The following is a 19,744-nucleotide window of genomic DNA, read 5'->3' as shown; positions in this document are numbered from 1 at the left end:
ATATATGTAAAATACCAGGGATAACTTACATACATCTTACAACATATGTACGAAAAATTTCAGCTCTTATGTTTCATCTGGGCACAACTGATACTGCCCTCTGATGTTGCCAGTACATCTCATAATTTAAAAAAAACAACACATTTTTATGAATATGTCATAATTAATGCCATACTCACAGGGTATGCGGTATACTCCTTGAATCTCTGAGTGTGGGACACCATATATAGGCCAAACGGGATGCACTATTTAGCAGCGACAGATTGAACATCAGCGCAATATCTGATTATTCCAACCAGAAAAGTCAGTACTTGCAGAACACAGCATCACCGAGGGACACAGGATTTTATTTGCTGACACCAAAATAATAGCCAAATGTGCCTGAGACCGACGGGTAAAGGAAGCCATAGCCCTTTCACAAGAAAGCACCAATTTCAACAGGGACGTGGGACTCCAGTTCAGTAATGCCTGAAACCCACTCCTCCATAAAAATAAGACACCAGCCAATGAGAACATCAGGATCCAGAGCGAGGAAATAAGAAGACCACATCATAGGCTATATATAACCTTACACTGGTCTCCACTTTTACATTCCCTGAAGATGAGAGCAATGTATGCGCTCGAAATGTTGTAAGCTAACTCCCATTTAACCTGGTTGGTAACCCAAGAACACCTGTTCGAAGTTTTTCATTTACTTTGTACAAACACTATTTTACACCTTAGTAACTTTTCCACTTACTGCACTTTCATGTAGGGAATCATTTTCTTGTTTAATGTTTAAAAAATATCCACATGAACAAAGTTACATTCAAACTCTTGGTTGTGTGGCTTTGGACACAATGTAGTATTATTGGCAGTTTATCAGTAAATGGATTGCTACACACCACAGTTGTTGACAGCCATCTTGAAGTAAACTTTTGCCATTTCGCGTCTTCAAAGTGATTGTACTCACCATAAGTGCTCAGGCCAGTGGTTCCCAAAGTGTGCAGCACAGCATCCTTTGGCACCATGGCTGGCTTACAGGAGTGCCGCTAAATGTTCCAATATTTGGTGGTTGCTGTGATAAAGAGCAAGTATCGTGCAGAAATCTCCATGTGGAACAGGAAATGAGAGTGGCTGATACCAAGATTTGAGAAGATATGCAGTGAGCATTGTCCCACTAATTACAATTGTAAATTCAATCAATGATATGATTGTTCCAAATATGTGCTTATTTAGTACTTTTTACACATAAAATGTATCTGAATTTGAAATATGTGTTTATTTTTTAACTTAAGGCAAGCAACCTAACCACACTAACTGAGCATACCAAGTGTTAGATAGGGTCACATTCTGACTTGGGCACCGCGAAAAACTCTTGAAACAGTAAGAGCACCGTAAAATGAGACAGTATAGGAAAAATGTATCTTTTTATACTGATCATGTCTGTCCCTCAGGTCAACTATCAGTATCTCAGTAATTTCCATAGGTATGAGACAAATTTTGGTTGACTGATAAACCTACCAAATAGTAGCGCAAGTCAACCTAAGTTAAGAACCTGTCTGGCCATGAAAGACAACAATCAATCTAAAGTGTTTTTTCAGTAACTCAGAAACTAGTAAGTGTGACGTATCTAAGGGAGCTTTCAGAGTGAAGTCACAAGTGACATGCAACAAGCGAAAACCAACAGGTGTCACTTGGAAGCAAACCATCAGTAATAAATGCAACCTTTTGAACGGAAGAGACACGACAAGCTGCACGTGTCATTCAGACTGGGCCATTCTGTCAATGGTGTTCATTGGGTCACCTCGGTCTGTTGTTCATGCATGTGTGGTGAATGCTTGCCTACAGACTGAAGAGCTCCGTGTCACTTGTCGCTCTAGTCTGAAATCTCCCTAAAATGTTCTAATGTTAAAGATCTTGCAAATAGAAATTTAACATGCCACATTTTCATTATACCTTCCACCTGTATGTTAAAAGGAATAATTTCATTGCATCTTACTTTTTAATTAACCAAGAGCCACGATGGCCTAGTCGGTAGGACATCTGACTGCACATGGGAGATGACCCACGTTCGATTCCCAGGGTGATCTAAGGTTGGAATTTTTCCGGCCCTGTCCCAGCATAAAGTGGCTCTGAGGTACACACAGCCTCAAATCAATGGGCACCTGGGGGCAACTGTGGGGGATAAAGGCTGCCAGAGCATGGTGCTAATCACATCACCTCCAAAATGACCGAGATCAAGAATGTGTGGGGCCACTCCCACATCCCCTAAGTGTGCCTTCAAGGCACGGTGCTATATGCATGGGAAACTTTACCTTTACTAAGTAATTATAATTAAAAAAATCTGTCACTCTTGCAGTTTGTCAGGTATTTCTAAATACTATGGGAAGTAGCTCCATGTCTAAATGAGTTTGACAATCTCTAGACTACATGATCTTTACCCTTGACATAATATACAGAAGACCAATACTTACAGTTTTGTGTTTAAAAGGCTTTTGTGTGGCTACTTGCAACCCAATACGGCAATAAATAATAATAGTATTGCATACTCCACTGCATATACTTTGCATGCACTTTTTCATGATGAAAGGCCAAATAATAATTCTTTACCTGTAACAATGTTGAATATCCTAGAAGTCATATCCATTGAGCCAGTCGCTGCCAGATCACCCTGTAGGTTGAACTTTACAGTGACCACCTCAGCTGTGTGGCCCCAGAATGTGTGGTAGCAATCCCCAGTCTTTGTAGACCAGAGTTTAGCAGTCTTATCAAATGATCCTGTCAAGATTTTGTCTCTGGAAAACAAGATTTATAAGATGTCTTCACATAAAAATAGAAGTAGGCCAAACATAATATTCACACATAGAATACTGCTACTTTTAGCAATATCGGTCGATACTGTAGAGTAACAATTAATCTGTTCCATCCTTAATTTACATTGAAATAAACTATTATTTGATGGCGATGTAGTACAAAGCATGTCCAGAAAGTAAGTTCCCTTTGCAATTTATGCTGCAGCTGCAATGCGATTGAAAGAGTGTGCATGCGTGCCAAATAGTTGGACCCATTGGCAAGGCAGAGACATCAGTGTTAGATAAGACAGAAGTGCAGACTCTTCGTGCGATAATGTTCAAGAAAATCAAAACACCTGCCACATGTGAAGCGCGTTTGATCATACGGTTTTTGAATGCACAGAATGTGTCAGCAACTGAAATTCACCGTCAAATTGGTGAAGTGTATGGTGAACAGATGATGAGTGCCTCAATGTTATGTAAATGGGTGGGACAGTTTGTAGTGATTTTCGTAATATCATCTATTTCGATAATAATTCGTATTTAAAAATCACTACAAGTTTCACTCCTCTTCTCAAATGGTCTTGCATTCAAGTTGAAAAGTTGAATGATTTCACATAGTTCACAAAATTCTCAATAGATGGCACCACATTCTTAATCGACGCTGCTAGAAATGCCATCTACAGGGATCTGTAGAAAGTAGGTTAGAAGCACTTGATCGTGCATAATTGTGATTCACTCTGCTTCAGGATTTTGACGAGTCAACTGCATAAGGCGTACAATGGTTATAGGGTAACGTACTGGACTGGAACTTTCCATTGGATTTTTTTTAAAAGTATGCAAGGGGTATCAATACTTTACGTGTTGGCAGTGAAAAGTGAAACTGCTTATTGAACTTTTATAGTTATAGAAAATATGCCAAATTAACAGGTTGAAGTATGACTTTGATTTATTTGGTGAAGTACTTATGAATTTTGGATACGTCAAGGCGAAATTATCTTGCTTCCATGCGGTGCATTATCGCAAGATGGCCTCTAGCATAGAATTAGCGAAAAGACAGTTGTTTTAAGTGGACGAAGTATAACCCAGATAGCACATAAGCTTGGGGCAAGCTTGCGATACCTTCCTTTTAGCTAGTCAAAGCAAGCTTGACATGGCAAGCTCGACGTAAGCCTGATGCATGTGATAAGGATGCTTTTTTTAAAAAATAAAACAATAGACACACACATTTAATATAACAATAGAGATACTTATTAAACATAAACAAAAGTGACAAAATGAAATAAAACTGAAATACAGTGGAATGAATTCCAGTGTGAATAAAGCACCGAAGCATTTATTTCATGCGGCGTACACTAAATGGCAGTGCAACTCAAATGTAAAATAAAAGTTTTAGTAACATAAATAAGGATAACTTTGTATGTAATTAGTGAAAAAATGTGTTTTATTATCCTTCGAAAGATGTGTGAATATTGAAGTTGCAATAAAAATCAGAAAATAAAATGTGGTGAAGAAAAGTGAAACTCCCATGGTAAATATTTTTATCCCAGACTATATAATCAGGAGCTAAGTACTGCAAAGAAAAATTTATTACCATGTTCAGTTTGAAATTGATTTGTTCATCGAACTATTCAGCCTAACTATTGCCTATTTTCGGGGAGCACGAAAAGTTTTTACAAGCTGCAAAGAGAAATTGTGACTTTACAAACATGGGTGTTTGTTGTTAATTAGCCCCAATTGTTTCTAGTTTTGTTGTTATGCATGTATGTGTATACAATGTACATTACAGCCATGTTTGTATAGAGATATATATAAATTTAGCTTGAAGATACACATTATGGCTTACTTCGAGCATTGCATTCTGGAAGCTTACAGCTAGTTATGAAACGCTTGATGCAAGCATGCCTTGGCAAGCTTGCTACAACTTCCACTTCTGGTAACTAGATTGCTTAATGCAAGCTTGCATCCAGCTAATAGCTTGCCATGGCAAGCTTGCTGCTAGCTACTTAGCTTGTCATGGTAAGCTTGCTTCATGCTTGCAGCAAGCTGTCTGTGCTATCTGGGAACATGCTAGAAGTATAACGTCCTTTTCCCAGGTAAATACTTCTTCTTTACCTTCAACCACAGCTACACATGTTCCACTTAACACAGTATCCACTTTTGCTAATAACCCTATTGTCTCTGCAACGGTTTCCTCATCTCCACAAATTGTATCCACACCACAATCTAGTGACACTTCTCTAGTCCAAAAAATGGATTTGCGTAATCTTTATCTTGTTATAGATATTGTACCCTTTTGTGACGGCCAAACTCATACCATTCTTTTGAATTTGTGTTATCTTTACATCGCTTACTTGTGTTAGATAAGACAGAAGTGCAGACTCTTCGTAGTGGGTTGCAATAATGTTCAAGAAAATCGAAACACCTGCCGCATGTGAAGTGTGTTCGGTCATATGGTTTTTGAATGCACGGAATGTGTCAGTAACTGAAATTCACCATCAAATTGGTGAAGTGCATGGTGAACAGATGATGAGTGCCTCAATGGTACGTAGATGGGTGGGACAGTTTAACGAAGAAGGAAACAATGTGCATGATGAGGAACTGCTCGTCCCCATATGGCAGCTGCAAACGCAACGACTCCTTACAGACTTTGACTGGGAAACATTTCCACATCCCCTGTATAACCCAGATCTCGCCCATTTGATTTTCATCTCTTTTCGCACCTTAAAGCTTTCCTTGCTGGCCAGAGCTTCGAAGATAACGATGTGGTCAAACAAGCTGTTACCACTTGGTTATCAAGATAGGCAGCATCGTTCTTCGATATGGGGATACAAAATATGGTGTCTCATTATGATAAGTGTCTCAACAGGGGTGGCAATTATGTTGAAACATAGTCCAAGGCCTGTACTTCATTGTACAATAAAGTGTTTTGTTCCATTGCATTTTGTGTTTTCTTAATTCACCAACGGAACTTACTTTCTGGATGACTCTTAAACACTAAATTTGAACTTTTACATTGGTTGCTTAGAAATCAGTATCTATCAAACTGTGTGTTTGTTGATTTGAACAGAAAATGGATGTGTCAATCAGGAATTGCATAAAGTTGCTATTTTATAGGACATTAGGTTAAACAAACTAGACCAACAAATACACTGATCAATATCACTTACATCACTTTAGGAGAATACTAATTAGATATTTTGTTCTTTCTGTTACAGTTATTGAGTGATTGATAGTTATTGATAGTTTGAAATATTATTATAGCAGTGTCTTAACCCATCGTAAAACAGTCCCTGAGGGTTAAGGCCTACCTACTGACTGCCAGCCTTACTCCCACATGCCTCAGCAGAGGTTAGCGGCGGCGCCAGGATTAATCATCTAGGGGTGCTGAGGGGGTGCAGAAAGAAATTTAGAGGGTGCGATGCTGAAAATAAAGAAAACATGAAACACGCATGCAACCTTTCAAAACTGGGGAAGCAAGGTGCCAAAACTGGGGAAGGGAGGGAAGGACAGTTTACTTTCCCTTGGTAGATAAGATTTAGCATAGTGTGGGGGCAAAAATAGCAAAAAAGCGGGGAGCAACTACACCCCTAATCGCCGCCTCTGATTAACAAAAATTACTGACTGAAATGAAATTATATGTGTGAAGTATGTAACTTTAGATTGACATCCATTTTCCAGGGAGACTCTGCCCCATTGCCCTCCCCCTGGACGTCCATGATGATATGTATTAAGTCTTATACTCCAAGATAGTGGTCATACAGTACAAACATTCAGATACAGGTTACAGTCTTATTGAACTATGTAGTGAAATACAAAATGAAATTACCCTTGTCTTTAAAAACAATTTTTGAACCTTTTCAATGTAACCAATGAAGGTACTACAAAATACATAGTACCTTCCGTCTGCTACTTCAGGACAAAATGCGAAGTGCACAGCAAATTCGTCTTCATTAAAATCCCTTCTGCCGCACTATCCCCAACAACGAACTGTAAAATTTATTCGTGAACATTGGGAATCTTCATAACAGTTTTTTTTAAAAAAAAAAAAGCCTGAAATGGTACGTTTACTTGACATGTTACGTGGAACAAATACATAGAACGTGTTAGCAAGAAAACTACCCTTCACGTTACAACTCGCATTAACTACAATTTCCCGATACCTTACCTCTGAAAGCAGCTGAAATTTTTGCTTCAGTGTCAAGCAGGAGGAAAATAAACAACTTACATTAAGCTATAGGCAATTATCGAAAACTAAACAGACCACTTGAAGAAACAAACGAAGAAATATTCATAACAACAATGCTGATGAAATTAAAAACAGCCGCTGCTCTTTACAGAGGATGCTGCCAGTGCAGGAAAGTATGTGTATCAGCATATCTTTCAGTGCTTGCCTGTTGCAATAATAACGGTCTTACTTCAGTACTTAACATTCGGCGCTCAATATGACATGACATGACATAATATGACACTCTAATGGTTAGTGTTTTTAGTTGAATGTAGGGGGTGCTGAAGGGGGTGCAGAAGAAAATTAAGACGTGCGCAGGCACCCCATCATCCCCCCTGGCACCACCCCTGGCAGAGGTAGGCGATCATCCAACCAGTTACGGGGTGACGTGTGGTCAGTACGACAAACCCCATTCATTGTTGTAGTTTACCATGACCGGGTTACATTAGAGTTATTCGTAGCTCCGCAATTTCCTCATAGTGGTAGGTGGCCATCAGTCCCATACACAATAAACTAAGGAGTCAAAACTATACATGGTAACATACCCAAAAGGATTGCTAAAAGCAACAGCATATACAACATTCTTGTGTCCTTCGAGAGTGTGAATTTCTTCGCCAGTTTCAACATCCCACAACCTGCATGTTCTGTCATAGCTTCCTGTGATGCACCTGGAAAAATATCACAAAAATCAACAAGTTGCAAAAGAAAAAAAAATTAAATATCTGATGAAATCAATGATCTAAGGTGGGTATGCAAATTTGTTACTAACCTTTCTCATAGAATTTGTGGTATTCATAACCAACACCTTTGTTTGGTATTAAATTTCACTTGGACCACACTGAAAACCATATTGTAGGACAATGTGTTTTCATAACGACAACAGTAGTGCCAAACAAAGCAAAATTGTTAAGACATTGTTATATGTAGATAATGTTACTTTATTTGTTGCAATACATCAATATATCTCCATGGACACATGGGGCAGGACAGAGAATAGAGAGGTGGGTGGTTGTTCGGAGTCAACTTTTTCATCTACATGACAATGTTTTCACATTTAATGGAACAAAAATGCAGTGGCAAATTACTATACTAGAATCAAGTTCCCATTTGATCCCCAAAAAATACAGGGTGTCTACACTAAAAATATCCAAATGCACACATATATCACAGCAGTAAGAAGGTTTATTTAAATATAGTTATTATTATTATACAAGGTAACTTGCAAAGTTTTTTATGAACACTAATTAAGTTCAATGTGGACACCTTTTGTATCTTAACTAATGTCAAAATTATACTCAAACTATCACTTAATGTTTTTAATCATCTGAGATGTTATTAGAGAAACTGTTTCATTTTTATCACTTACCGAGAATCTTCAGAACCCAAACGCAGCAATTGTTTTTGTTAAGATTCTCTTAAATGTTAAATGTTGATTCATAATTGATTGAACTAAATTTCCAATGGTAAAACTGTTAAGCCTTGTTTCCATGTTAATAAAACATTAAAATACTGACCAAGGCAAACTTTTATAGTATAAAAAATATACATAAAAACGTAACGTTTCCATAAATTCATTTAATGTGAAGTTTCGTCTGAAAAACACCCTGTTAGAGGGTGGAAACGTTACGTTTTTATGTATATTTTTTATACTATAAAAGTTTGCCTTGGTCAGCATCTTAATGTTTTATGAAATAAATTATTGTTTTAAGTCCACTTTATACAAAGAAAGGTTAATTGGGACGGGACGTACAGTTTAAAGTGGGATCTGTACCACTGTGCCATGTGCCTCCACTTGGTATTGAACTTGGAACCCATTGATTACAAGGCGACAAAGTTACCACTATGCCATCGGGAAGCCCTGTGTGATTCATTACTGAACAAAACCAGATCAAGATGATTGAAGTGACATCCACATGTTGACTAAAACAACAGCCAATTTATGTAGTTTTAGCCTCTGTGTAACTACTGGTGATGTACTGGCACCAGTGACCTCGAAAGTGTAACGAAACAAATCTTGCAGAAATTTCCTTCTGACTGAGCTTTAGATTATGAATATACAGCAAGTAATTCTGGCATTTTAATTCATAACTTTTGAATACTTTTAGCATGGACACCCTGCATTTATCTATGGTTGCATTGATCCGCTTTGGAACATGTTGTCTTGTTGCTTGATGGGTTTCAGTGTCCATTATTTTGCAGCGAGCCAGTAGGTCGATGTTGTCAACTGTTGCTCTTGGATGCAAGCTGCTGGAGTAAAGGAATCCAGATATGGCATGTCTGTCCACTTTCAATGTTTAGTTCATGTGGAAACTGGGTATATTAATAACAGTGAATGTATTGTAAAAAAAATGATATTTCATGTTAAGTCTCTTTACATCGTAACATTAAACTTGACAAAAATCATAACATGTACCTTATTTTAGATTGCCATATTTTTGGATCCCCCTGGAAATTTCTCCGTGTATAAAAAAACATTAAGCTAGGTCAAAATATAGATAAAAGGCAATAAAAGATACACTCATCTACCATTATTTTAAAATTATTTTTAACCATGTTAGTCTAAAGTTAGATGAATGTAAGATTGTCAGGTGTTTCTGATGCTGGCTAGGCTCTTGGAATGCAAGTTTTAAAAGCACTTTTGGATGGTGGACTGATGGAAAAAAGGAAGAAAAAGAAGTAGAAGGAGAACTAATTGTTGTAGAGAGATGAAATTGGTTTTGTTTTTCCTTGAAATAACAGGGCTCTCAGGAATAGTGAAATTTTAAAAAAATTAACTCCCAATAATGAAAGTTAACAAAAGAATTAGAATAAAAAAAATGAAATAAATCAAGATTGATAGTCAAATCAAAGAAAATTTTTAAAATTTCATATTATGTTTCTACATTGGTGCTAAGTCACATTACCATAGCTAAATACTACTTGGGGAAAAGATATTGAAAATTAATAATGAACCTATGAAAAAGCATTGTGTCAAATAATCTGGGAAAATTTGGTTCTTGGTTGATTCTTGACCCCATGGATTTATAACCATGAAAGAACCATCTTTGATTTTACTACCCCAATATTTAAAAATATGTCCTGAAAAATGTACAGCTGTTTTCAAACATTAGCTGATGCACTGGGAAATTCTATTAATTTTAAACAAGTTTAAAATCTGACATGAGACACATGTGGCATGGGCAGAATGAGTGTTCAAAGCATTAAAAGGGCTTAATATGGAAGGAAATGAAGTCTACTTCATACTCCATGGAAACACTACAAAAGAGAAAAGAATATAACCGGTTTAGAAACATTTGACAAGGAAATAGTGTGCAGGTCTGATTTCAGTTTTTATGATTATGGAGTATATCCAACTGCTGAAAAGATGAGACTTGATTTAGCAACAACAACAAAAAAAGAGAGAGAATTTTGTTATGAATTTTGCAGAATTAAAAAAAAACTATAAAATAAGGTATAAAAAGTATAAAATAATAACATAAAAGTACATAATATTGTAATCCTAGGTGAAGAGCATCAGTCCAACATGGCAACAGCACCCTAGCCACACGTGACCATAAGGCTCACTATTTTGTATCCTGCAGTCATCATCATCATCCTCCTCTGCCGTTTCCTGCCTCTGGCTGGGTCAGCATAGAAGTCAAGCCTCTCAACTTTTTTCTGGTCTTCCACCACTCCTCTCTTTCAACGGTGTTCAAATCTTGTCCTCTTCTCCTAACTCTCTCCACTATCTGCTCTTTCCATCAACATATAGGTCTCCCCCTTGGCCTTATTCCCACTCCTTGTGCATTGTAAGCTCTTACTGGTAGTCTTTCTGCATCCATCCTCTTCATGTGTCCGAACCATCTCATCTGTGCCTGATCTATCCTGTCCTGAAGCTTCACCACCCCCACTGTCTGTCGGATCTCCTCATTCCTTATTCTCTCCCTTCTAGTCTTCTCCAATATACTCCTTAAAAATTTCATCTCCAGTGCCCAGCATCTTTCTTTTGTCTCTCTCTGTCATTGTCTAAGTCTCTGCTCCATACGTAATTATTGGTACATAGTATGTGTTATATGTTACCTTCTTGAGTTTCATAGGTACATCCCTGTTCCATATTAATCTTTGAACGCTTTGATAGAGTTCATCACCCATTTGTCCTCTTCTGTTTACCTTATCTATTCTCCCACTTCTCTCAATTATGCTTCGTAGATATTTGAAACTCCCTATTATCCTCAACTCTTCCATGTCCATCTTTTTCTTGGTTCATTTCTGGCTCTGTTTTGTTGTTACTAGCACCTCACTCTTTTCTGAACTGAATTTCATTCCTGCTCTTCTGATTTCCTCATTCCAACTATCAAGCTGTCTCTGTACTTCTTCTTCCCTGTTTCCCCATATTACTAAGCACTAAATGAATTGTTATACAAGTATGCCATACCTTCCTGTATACATACTAAAAACAAAACAAAGCAGAACTAAAAAAAATCTGGATTAGATTCGAAAAATAACATGTTAAATAATTTTGCTTGCTACTATCTTAAAGAATCCTTATTGATCCATCCTGCAAGCTCCATTCTTAACTGTTACCTTTCTAATAAAGGAAGCTTCTAAAGCTACTGACACAATATGTTTATAAGCTAATGATGTTTCTGTTACGTTTACATTTATTTTTAACATACTGCTGATTACTCACATTGCCCCTTTGCGATCAAATGCAGCATTAGTGAGTGGGAGGAGGTGGGTCCTTAGAGTTTTATATTTGTAAAAATTGCGAGTATTATTTTCACCTATCTTCTTCTGTAATCGCTGCAGAGATTCTATTAAAAGCTCTAACGTTCGAGAAGTCAAAAGTGGTTCCTTCTGAGTCATTCCTGTAGCAAGTTCATTGATGTCGGACCTTCAAGACAAACAAAACATAATAATGGTAAACATTCAAAAATCAACTATGCATAACTATAAGGCATAACTTACACCACATGCCATCATTTCACTAAGTAAAAAAGTTAAGTGTTGGCATGTCCTTACTTTTTTCTCTAGCTTCCACCACACCATGTGGCTTCATCAGGAGATAAGACAAGATTTTAAAACATGAAAAGGTAAGTTCGGTTAAAAAAATGTTAAAATGGTAAAAGACACTCCTTCCTACTCCCATCTCTGGCTGGCAACTCAGTAACATCACTTCATTCTATATTATTTTACACACTTTGCATGTGTTAAAAATTATAAGAATTATATACTTGGAAGTACATTCTCATAATTTCACAATGTCTGTCTTACACTAACAGTATCCAAAGATTTGAAAATATTTTCTCACATAAACTTAACATTTTTACATTGAATGTCTGTTTCCAACACTCAATAATACACTGCTGGACAAAAAAAACCCGGACACTTGCATTTTTTTATGATAAATTCTGATTCGAAGGCTAACTAAATGTTGCAGAAATTATTGGAAACAAGAAAACCTGAATATATTCAACAGAAAGCAAATTAAAATTTATTGTTAATAAGTTAAATTAGAACATAAACGAAAGTTACAGAAAACTACCAAAAAAATTAGAAAATAAATCCTTAGCTTTTTTTTTTAATATTGTTAACTAGTACTGGTGGGGTATATAAGCTGTCTAGTAGCAGGTTATCCAGAGATGGGAGTAGGAAGGAGCGACAGGGCACTGACATCAATTACAGCTTGTAACCGCCGTGGCATACTTCGAATAAGGTTGGCAATCACTTCTTAGTCCAATTGCTCCCATTCTTCTTGAATAGCACATCTTAGCTCTTCAATTGTTTCTGGAACTATTGCGCGGTTTCTGATATGTCGTTTCAGTTGATCCCAGACGTGCTCTATCGGATTTAGGTCCAGACTTTGTGGTGGCCATTCCAATCGCGTAACCCCAACTTCGTCCAGGTACTCCGTGACAATATTCGCAATGTGAGGATGCGCATTGTCATGCATAAAAACAAAATCTGGGCCTATGAATGGTGCATATGGTACTACATGATCTGCCAAACATTCTGTAATATACCTGCGAGCTGTCATTGCCCCATTCCCTACAAGAACCAACTCTGTACGTCCTTGTAAAGAAAGAAATACCTCCCCAGACTATGACACCACTGCCTTCAAAGGATGTTATTTCAACGAAACAACTTTGTGCATAACGCTCATTAGGGCTTCTATACACATGTTCATGCCCATCTGATGAATGTAGGTTGAATTTTGACTCATCGGAGAATAAAACCTTTTCCCACTGCTCCACATTCCAATGTAAGTGTTGTGTAGCAAATTCCAGTCTTCACTTCCAGTGACGTGCTAACAACCTGGGACCTGTAGCCAGCCTCCGAGATGATAAACCACTTTCATTCAGTCTTCTACGAACTGTTCGCGAAGAAACCACAGCTCTATGAACATTTCTCAAATGCCGTGCCACAATATTTGAAGTCGTATGACGGTCTCTTAAGACTATGATACGCATGAAACGATCTTCCTGTGCTGTTGTGCATCGTTTCCGACCAGAACCCGGTCTTCTACCATACGAACCAGTTGCATCATACCGTCTGAGAGCTTCATGGATAGTACTTCATGCTATATTTAGCACCCTAGCAATATAGTGCATACTACGACCATCATCACGAAGAGCTACTGCTTTTACTACCTCTTCACGTCTCATTTTCAAGCTAGCAAACTTCCAATACACTTGCAAGAAAAACACCAGCAATGACAATATCAATAATATCTGTTACTATGGTTACTATGAACAAAAATACATGCCTCTCTAGACATTAAACAAAATAACATCAACAGGAATTGAAAATCAATAAATTAAAACAAAATTGCATGAAATTAATTTTGAGCCTACTAGGTGTTCCAAATAAGTAAATACGAGTAAATAAATAAATAAATAGATAAATAATAAACGGAAAAACTATGGAAAATGTTCAATAATGAATGTTCAATTGTTCAACACTTAACTGAGAGCGTAATTCATAAGTAATTGCAATTCAGATGTCAAATATTAAGGTGTCCATTTTTTTTTGTCCAGCAGTATTTTACTGATGAAATTACTACCTAATTGATTGATTTAGTGTTGTAAGTCCACTTTATGCACAGTAATGCTAATCGGGCCTGGATCTACAGTTTAAAGTGGGAACTGAACCAATATGGCTCCACCGGGTTTCGAACCCGGGACCCCTTGATTACAAACGACAACACTCATAGCATGGAGATGGTGTATAATGTCATGTGTGAAATACTAAATAACTCCATACTGAAGACTACCGCAAAGAAATAAACTTAAAACTACATATCAATGGTTGGAAACTGGTATAATATGTAATTATATAATTTAAGAAGAGATTTAACAAAATATGATAACCTGTAAAAGTGTAAATATTTCAATATTTTACAATATTATTTTCTAGTTGATTTGTAGATTACATACCATGGACCAAAGTCTAAAAGATCTATCATCTTTGTTTTAACTTTTCCTCCTTGAATGTATTCTAGTGCAATGCCTGTAACAAAAATAGAAAATCACTTTTCCAATACATAAAAAATATTAATAATGCTTACATTATAATAACTAATTTACTGTTATGGGACATTCCATGCCAAAATGCCCCTGAATCTCAATTTCCGAAATTAAATGAAATGCTGTTACTTTATTTTATCTTGAGTCAACAATCTAGACTTGTCATTTGGACAAAATGAAGTTAATGCATTTTACATATTGCTCGTTTATTTTTACTTTTTGATTTACTTTTGTTTTGTACTGTGTCCCACTCATGACACCAAAAAAGAATTAATTTCTCCTCTAGACATTTCCCCCTCAACTCCACTAGAATATTCAAAGTTCAATTACCTTCTCTCTTTATTTTTCATCATTTCACAATTCACAGGAATTAAAATAAATTTGTTATTAAGCAAAGAAAAATATTTGGACCTAAAATGAATGAGGAGACAGGTGAGTGGAGAAGGTTACATAATTTAGAACTGCATAATTTGTATTCATGTCCAGATATTATTAGAATGATTAAATCAAGAAGGCCATATAACAGGAATGGAAGAGAAAATATGAGTTTACAGGGTGGTAGGGGGGAGATATTTCTCCACGGTAAATGCCATGCGTTATGTTGTGCAATTCACATTCTAGTATCTGAGTGATAATAATATCTCACGATTCTGTAATCGTATGTTATATTAGTGTTGGTCGGTGATTTCAACTTCACAACCATAATGTCGCTAAGAAGTAACAGTGACAACAAGTTACTTCCCATGTGTACTAAAGATTCAGGCATAAATCGGGGCTTTCTAATTCTGGTATCTGAAGTAGGCCTAACTCAAGTCAACCCCTTCCCCACACACAAAGACCAGTTGCTGGACCTTATTTTTGTGAACTCAATGGAAACCTACCCAAGCATGTCGTTGGAGGAATCTGCAGTCCCCTCTGACCACATAGCAGTGCAATGCAACATTGCAATATCTTGTGTCACCAAGCCCACAACTTTAAAAGCAGACATTCGTATAAAGCGAATATCTCTGAAATTAAAAGCCTACTTGAACGTGACCTGTGGGATATTATGCAGCTGACAGACGACGTTGATGAAATGTGTGAAACTTTCTATGAATTGCTATTCTCATTATTCGATGACATTGTTCCATTTGCACGGAATAAACGAAGGAAATATTCGGCTTGGTTTGACCGGGAATTAATATGTGCTCTGAAAGCTAAAGATCACACACAGAAGATGGAAACAATCAAGATTACAGAGTGACCATGTTGAATTTTCCTTACACAGATTTAGCTTTAAAAATATGCAAAAATTCAAATATCTGGAATATCTAAGCAACATGGACGAACTAATTTACAGCAATCCAAAAATGATGTGGAACTCCCTTAAAAGCAAATCCTGCATGAGTAGAATGCGATCCCATCTATGTGTGAAGCAGGAATGGCCAAATTCATTTTCTTTTCCACGAGTATATATCATTGTAAAATAAGGAAGATAAAATTTTGTTAATAAATTCTACCTGAAAAATGGAAAAATTGTTAAACCTCTCTCTCTGAAATTTGGATTGCCTCTGAAATCTGGGCAGTAAATTTTCCGAATTGAGATTTTTAAATTTTCCGGAACCCTGATATTTTTGGTCATCCCTAGCGTGAAAGTAAGGTATGTTAGGAAAAAGGTTCTGTCTGAGTAAGTATGTCTGTCACCTCGAGAACAAAAATCTTGATCATTCTTGTTATTTCTAAGCACAGTAAACACAAAACAACAGGAAGTACTTCGTGTTTGGTAAAGCAAGAATGTTTTTTTTCCTGAAATCGATATATGAGCAGCAGGATCCAAAAAATTAAAAGGAGAAATATGTACTATGAAGGAAATATAATGGACCCGGAACTGCTCTTTTTCCAATTCTTTCCAGCACTAACTGTGGGTAAATTTATGCTTTTCTTTACTTATATTTTTTTCAATGCACCATTACTTTCATATATTCTCTGTAAGTTGTGTTGCAATGTTAATCAATAGGTGTTTTCCTCTTAAAAACAAGAGCATTGCTTGCTTTACAGTGCTGGAAATAGCAGACACTCTTAAGAACTTTCATCTCGATGATGTCACAGAAATCCTGCGATGGTTGTAAACATGGGGGCTGAAAAATAAAAGTGCTTTTATGACCAAACTTTCAAGAGCGGGGGAAACTAGAGGTTAAAAGACCTTGTATTCGCAGAATTCTGAGATGACCTGGCCTGCCTGACACCACTGCACTCAACAGGAAATGTAGTGGGACAGTTGGGCACATGGGGGGGGGGGGGGGTAGAACTGGGCTTTCCTTGTGAAACTTAGCGAATCTCTAGCATATTTCTGCCCGACCCTGTGGCCGAGTGGTTAGCTCATCCGGCTGTGACGCCAAGGGTCCCGGGTTCGAATCCCTGTCGGGCTTGGTTGTTTTTGAATGTCCATTCATCAATTTCATCATTTCATCACTCATCCCCATCTTCGCAAATTAGCCAAGAGGCACAAAACGCGAAGTAAAATAAACTAAATCAATCAATCAATCAATCTAGCATATTTCTACCTGTTTTATGATGTCACTTGACTAATTTCGCACAAATATGCAAATATTCTAAGTTATTTTTTACTTTTTCTCTAAAATATTTAAAAATCAATATTTTTTATAATTTTGGCTTGTCATCGTTGCATCTGCCGATGACCAGACTGGAAGGGATAATATTGAGATGGACCTAAAGAAAATCTGTAAGGATGGAAAAGATTGGATCGATCTTGACCAGAATAGGGACAGATGGAAGACGTGTGTTTCTGCAGCCATAAACTTTTGGGTTTAAGAAGGCTAGAAAGTTAGTTAGTTATTAAGTAAAGAGGTAGTGTATTATTGGTCCCATCCATGACTAATGACTTATAGATATAAAACTTGGGAAAGTATTTTAAGGGTAGGTATGTTTAATCAACAGTGTTTAGTTTCATAATTCATGGCACAGAAACTGCAAGCAAAATGTTGCTTAACTGTCAGTAGAACAGTTACTTTAATGACAAAAATGTAGTCTTGATGCCCCACCCATGACAATGGAATGCTCCATATACATATATAAAGTAGCATAAAATATCAATAAGTTTACTGAAGAAATATTAGTGCATGCATATAGTTAGAATAGCAGTGGGGCTCAGGTTGGTATGCCACACTGAAGACCAAAGTTTGATGTCTGGTGTGTTCCTGCATAAACAACCTGCAGTTATTCAAGTACCAGCACAACCAAACAGATTGCCAAATTCCATATTTCTAACTTATCAAAATACTGGCAGATGTTGAATGCAAGTCTTTTAAGTTAATAAAGATAAAGTAAATGCTCATTTCTCACCAGGTGGGTAATATCGCAGAAGAAATCTCTTCAGATGCATTACTGTAAAAGAAAAAAGAAAAGTAGTTTAATATTTTACGAAACTTTTCTGATCATAAATAGGAATCTTACAAATAAGTAATGATAAAAAAAAAGTTACAATATGGATGCATAAACCTCAATTTTACATTTTTCAGGGCACCAAGGTGAAAAACTTAAAATGCAGGAAAATGTAAAATCCTAGAAACTGGTCTAACATGATTTGTTCATCTGTAAAATCAAGGAATGTAAAATCGGGATTTCACTGTATAATTTATACTATCACACTTGATTACATTGATTTGCTGAGATTGCTCATTTTAGTGTTGGAAGATTCAAGTTACTATGGATACCAATTACAATAATAGTGGCTTTGTTGTCATAATAGATAGTATTGTTGTCATAATATTAAGTGTCTGTACTTTTGTCTCAAGGGATGTGATTCAGATTGACAACATATGAACACCTTATAGCTCATCAATCCAGGCTACAGGACTACTTGAGAGAGAAGCAAAATAAAACAATTAAATGAAGGAATGAATGAATGAAGTAAAATAGTTGGCTGCTTCAACATTTTTTGCACCCTTCATGTATATGGTGAAATAGAGCAAAAAAGGATGTAAAAAGCCCCTTGAGAAAAGTTAAAAAGTGCAAGGTTGTAAAGGGGCCTGCACAGGACAAACACAACACATTAAAATGGTAAGAATACACTAAAAACTTCCTCATAGTCAGTGGAAGAGATCCGCTCTTGTCAAAAAGATAAAAGCATTTGTTAAAACACTGTTGTCATTTCCCAACAGTGATGATAAACAGTTCAGAAGGTTAAAAGCCTGCCTGGGAAAAGTAAGATTGGCACATTCAATAAGTATTTATCAAATGCTTAAAAATGACAATACAGACACGGCACATTGGATGGTCTTAACCTTCAAGTAACCTTTCAACTCCAGTGGCCATTTTCACCTAAGTGCTTTCCTGAAGTCTTGCCTTTCAGTGAACAAGTTATCAGGGAGATCACTACGGTGCATTCATTTTGGCTCTGGGCTGAGATAGCACGTGCTTGCAAATGGCTTGGATGACGGCATTTTCAACCTGTGACGTCCTGCTTATTTTTATGCACATATCTTTAGCATGCAGACAACTATATTTACATTGTATAATGTGTGTGGGGAAATGACACACATGAGCATGTCCCTTGCATCCCTGTGGACTCCACATGGTCTCTGTCTGGCCTGCTCAACTTTGATCACACATGAAAATCACATTGTTTGGCTAGAACACATCCTGTTTCATTAATCATGACATTCACCAAGGAGACAGTGGTTTTATCACTTCCCTTAATCTTTCCTAGAGCAAGTATCAGACAATCTATGTTTGTGCTCTGTGTGGAAAAATCCACAAGATAAAGAATTTCTCTTAATGTCAGAGACTGGGGTCTACTAAAGCCAATTTATGTCTGCTACATAACTTTTGTCTGTTACACACCCTGACATAAATAATGACATACTGATTAGAATCATAATTATAATTAATTGTTTAAAACTGGTTATTTGGATAATAACCATTCATTTTGGTAAGGATTAACACTGAATTGATGAAATAGGTAAAGGAATAAACACAACAAAATGCTCATTGTTTAACTACAGGGTGTACCAAAAGATGTAAACCCATTTGCCGTTTGTATTATTAAACAACTTTGTGAGGTACAACAAAAATAGAGATATCTATGGGAAGCCCACAGTTTGACGATCATGTGAAAAATAACATTTGACATATCACCACAATTCACATCCTGACACTGATGGATTTGAGGCATCACACTTGCCATAACCTTCGCCAAAGTTTACTGGGAGAGACCACAAACGGCTGTACGAATGTTG

The 19,744-nt window shown here is 36.8% G+C and overlaps 1 protein-coding gene across 3 annotated transcripts in view; it reads right to left on the bottom strand.

The window, feature by feature from the left end:
• The window catches only part of LOC145996888 (uncharacterized), a 66,201-nt gene that overhangs the window by 40,469 nt on the left and 5,988 nt on the right, over positions 1 to 19,744 (bottom strand). For all 3 annotated transcript variants that reach the window (XM_083133444.1, XM_083133445.1, XM_083133443.1), the window contains 5 exons: positions 17,850 to 17,891; positions 14,418 to 14,490; positions 11,672 to 11,875; positions 7,548 to 7,670; positions 2,593 to 2,777 (listed from right to left, as the gene is read on the bottom strand). In XM_083133444.1, the coding sequence (XP_082989570.1) occupies positions 2,593 to 2,777; positions 7,548 to 7,670; positions 11,672 to 11,875; positions 14,418 to 14,490; positions 17,850 to 17,889 (625 nt within the window). In that variant the 5' untranslated portion in view covers positions 17,890 to 17,891. The remainder of the gene's footprint in view (positions 1 to 2,592; positions 2,778 to 7,547; positions 7,671 to 11,671; positions 11,876 to 14,417; positions 14,491 to 17,849; positions 17,892 to 19,744) is intronic.

The sequence above is a fragment of the Lepisma saccharinum genome, chromosome 13, assembly GCF_977018435.1.
Source record: "Lepisma saccharinum chromosome 13, izLepSacc3.1, whole genome shotgun sequence".
Taxonomy (NCBI): Eukaryota; Metazoa; Arthropoda; class Insecta; order Zygentoma; family Lepismatidae; genus Lepisma; species Lepisma saccharinum.
This window is presented reverse-complemented; position numbering and strand designations above follow the sequence as displayed.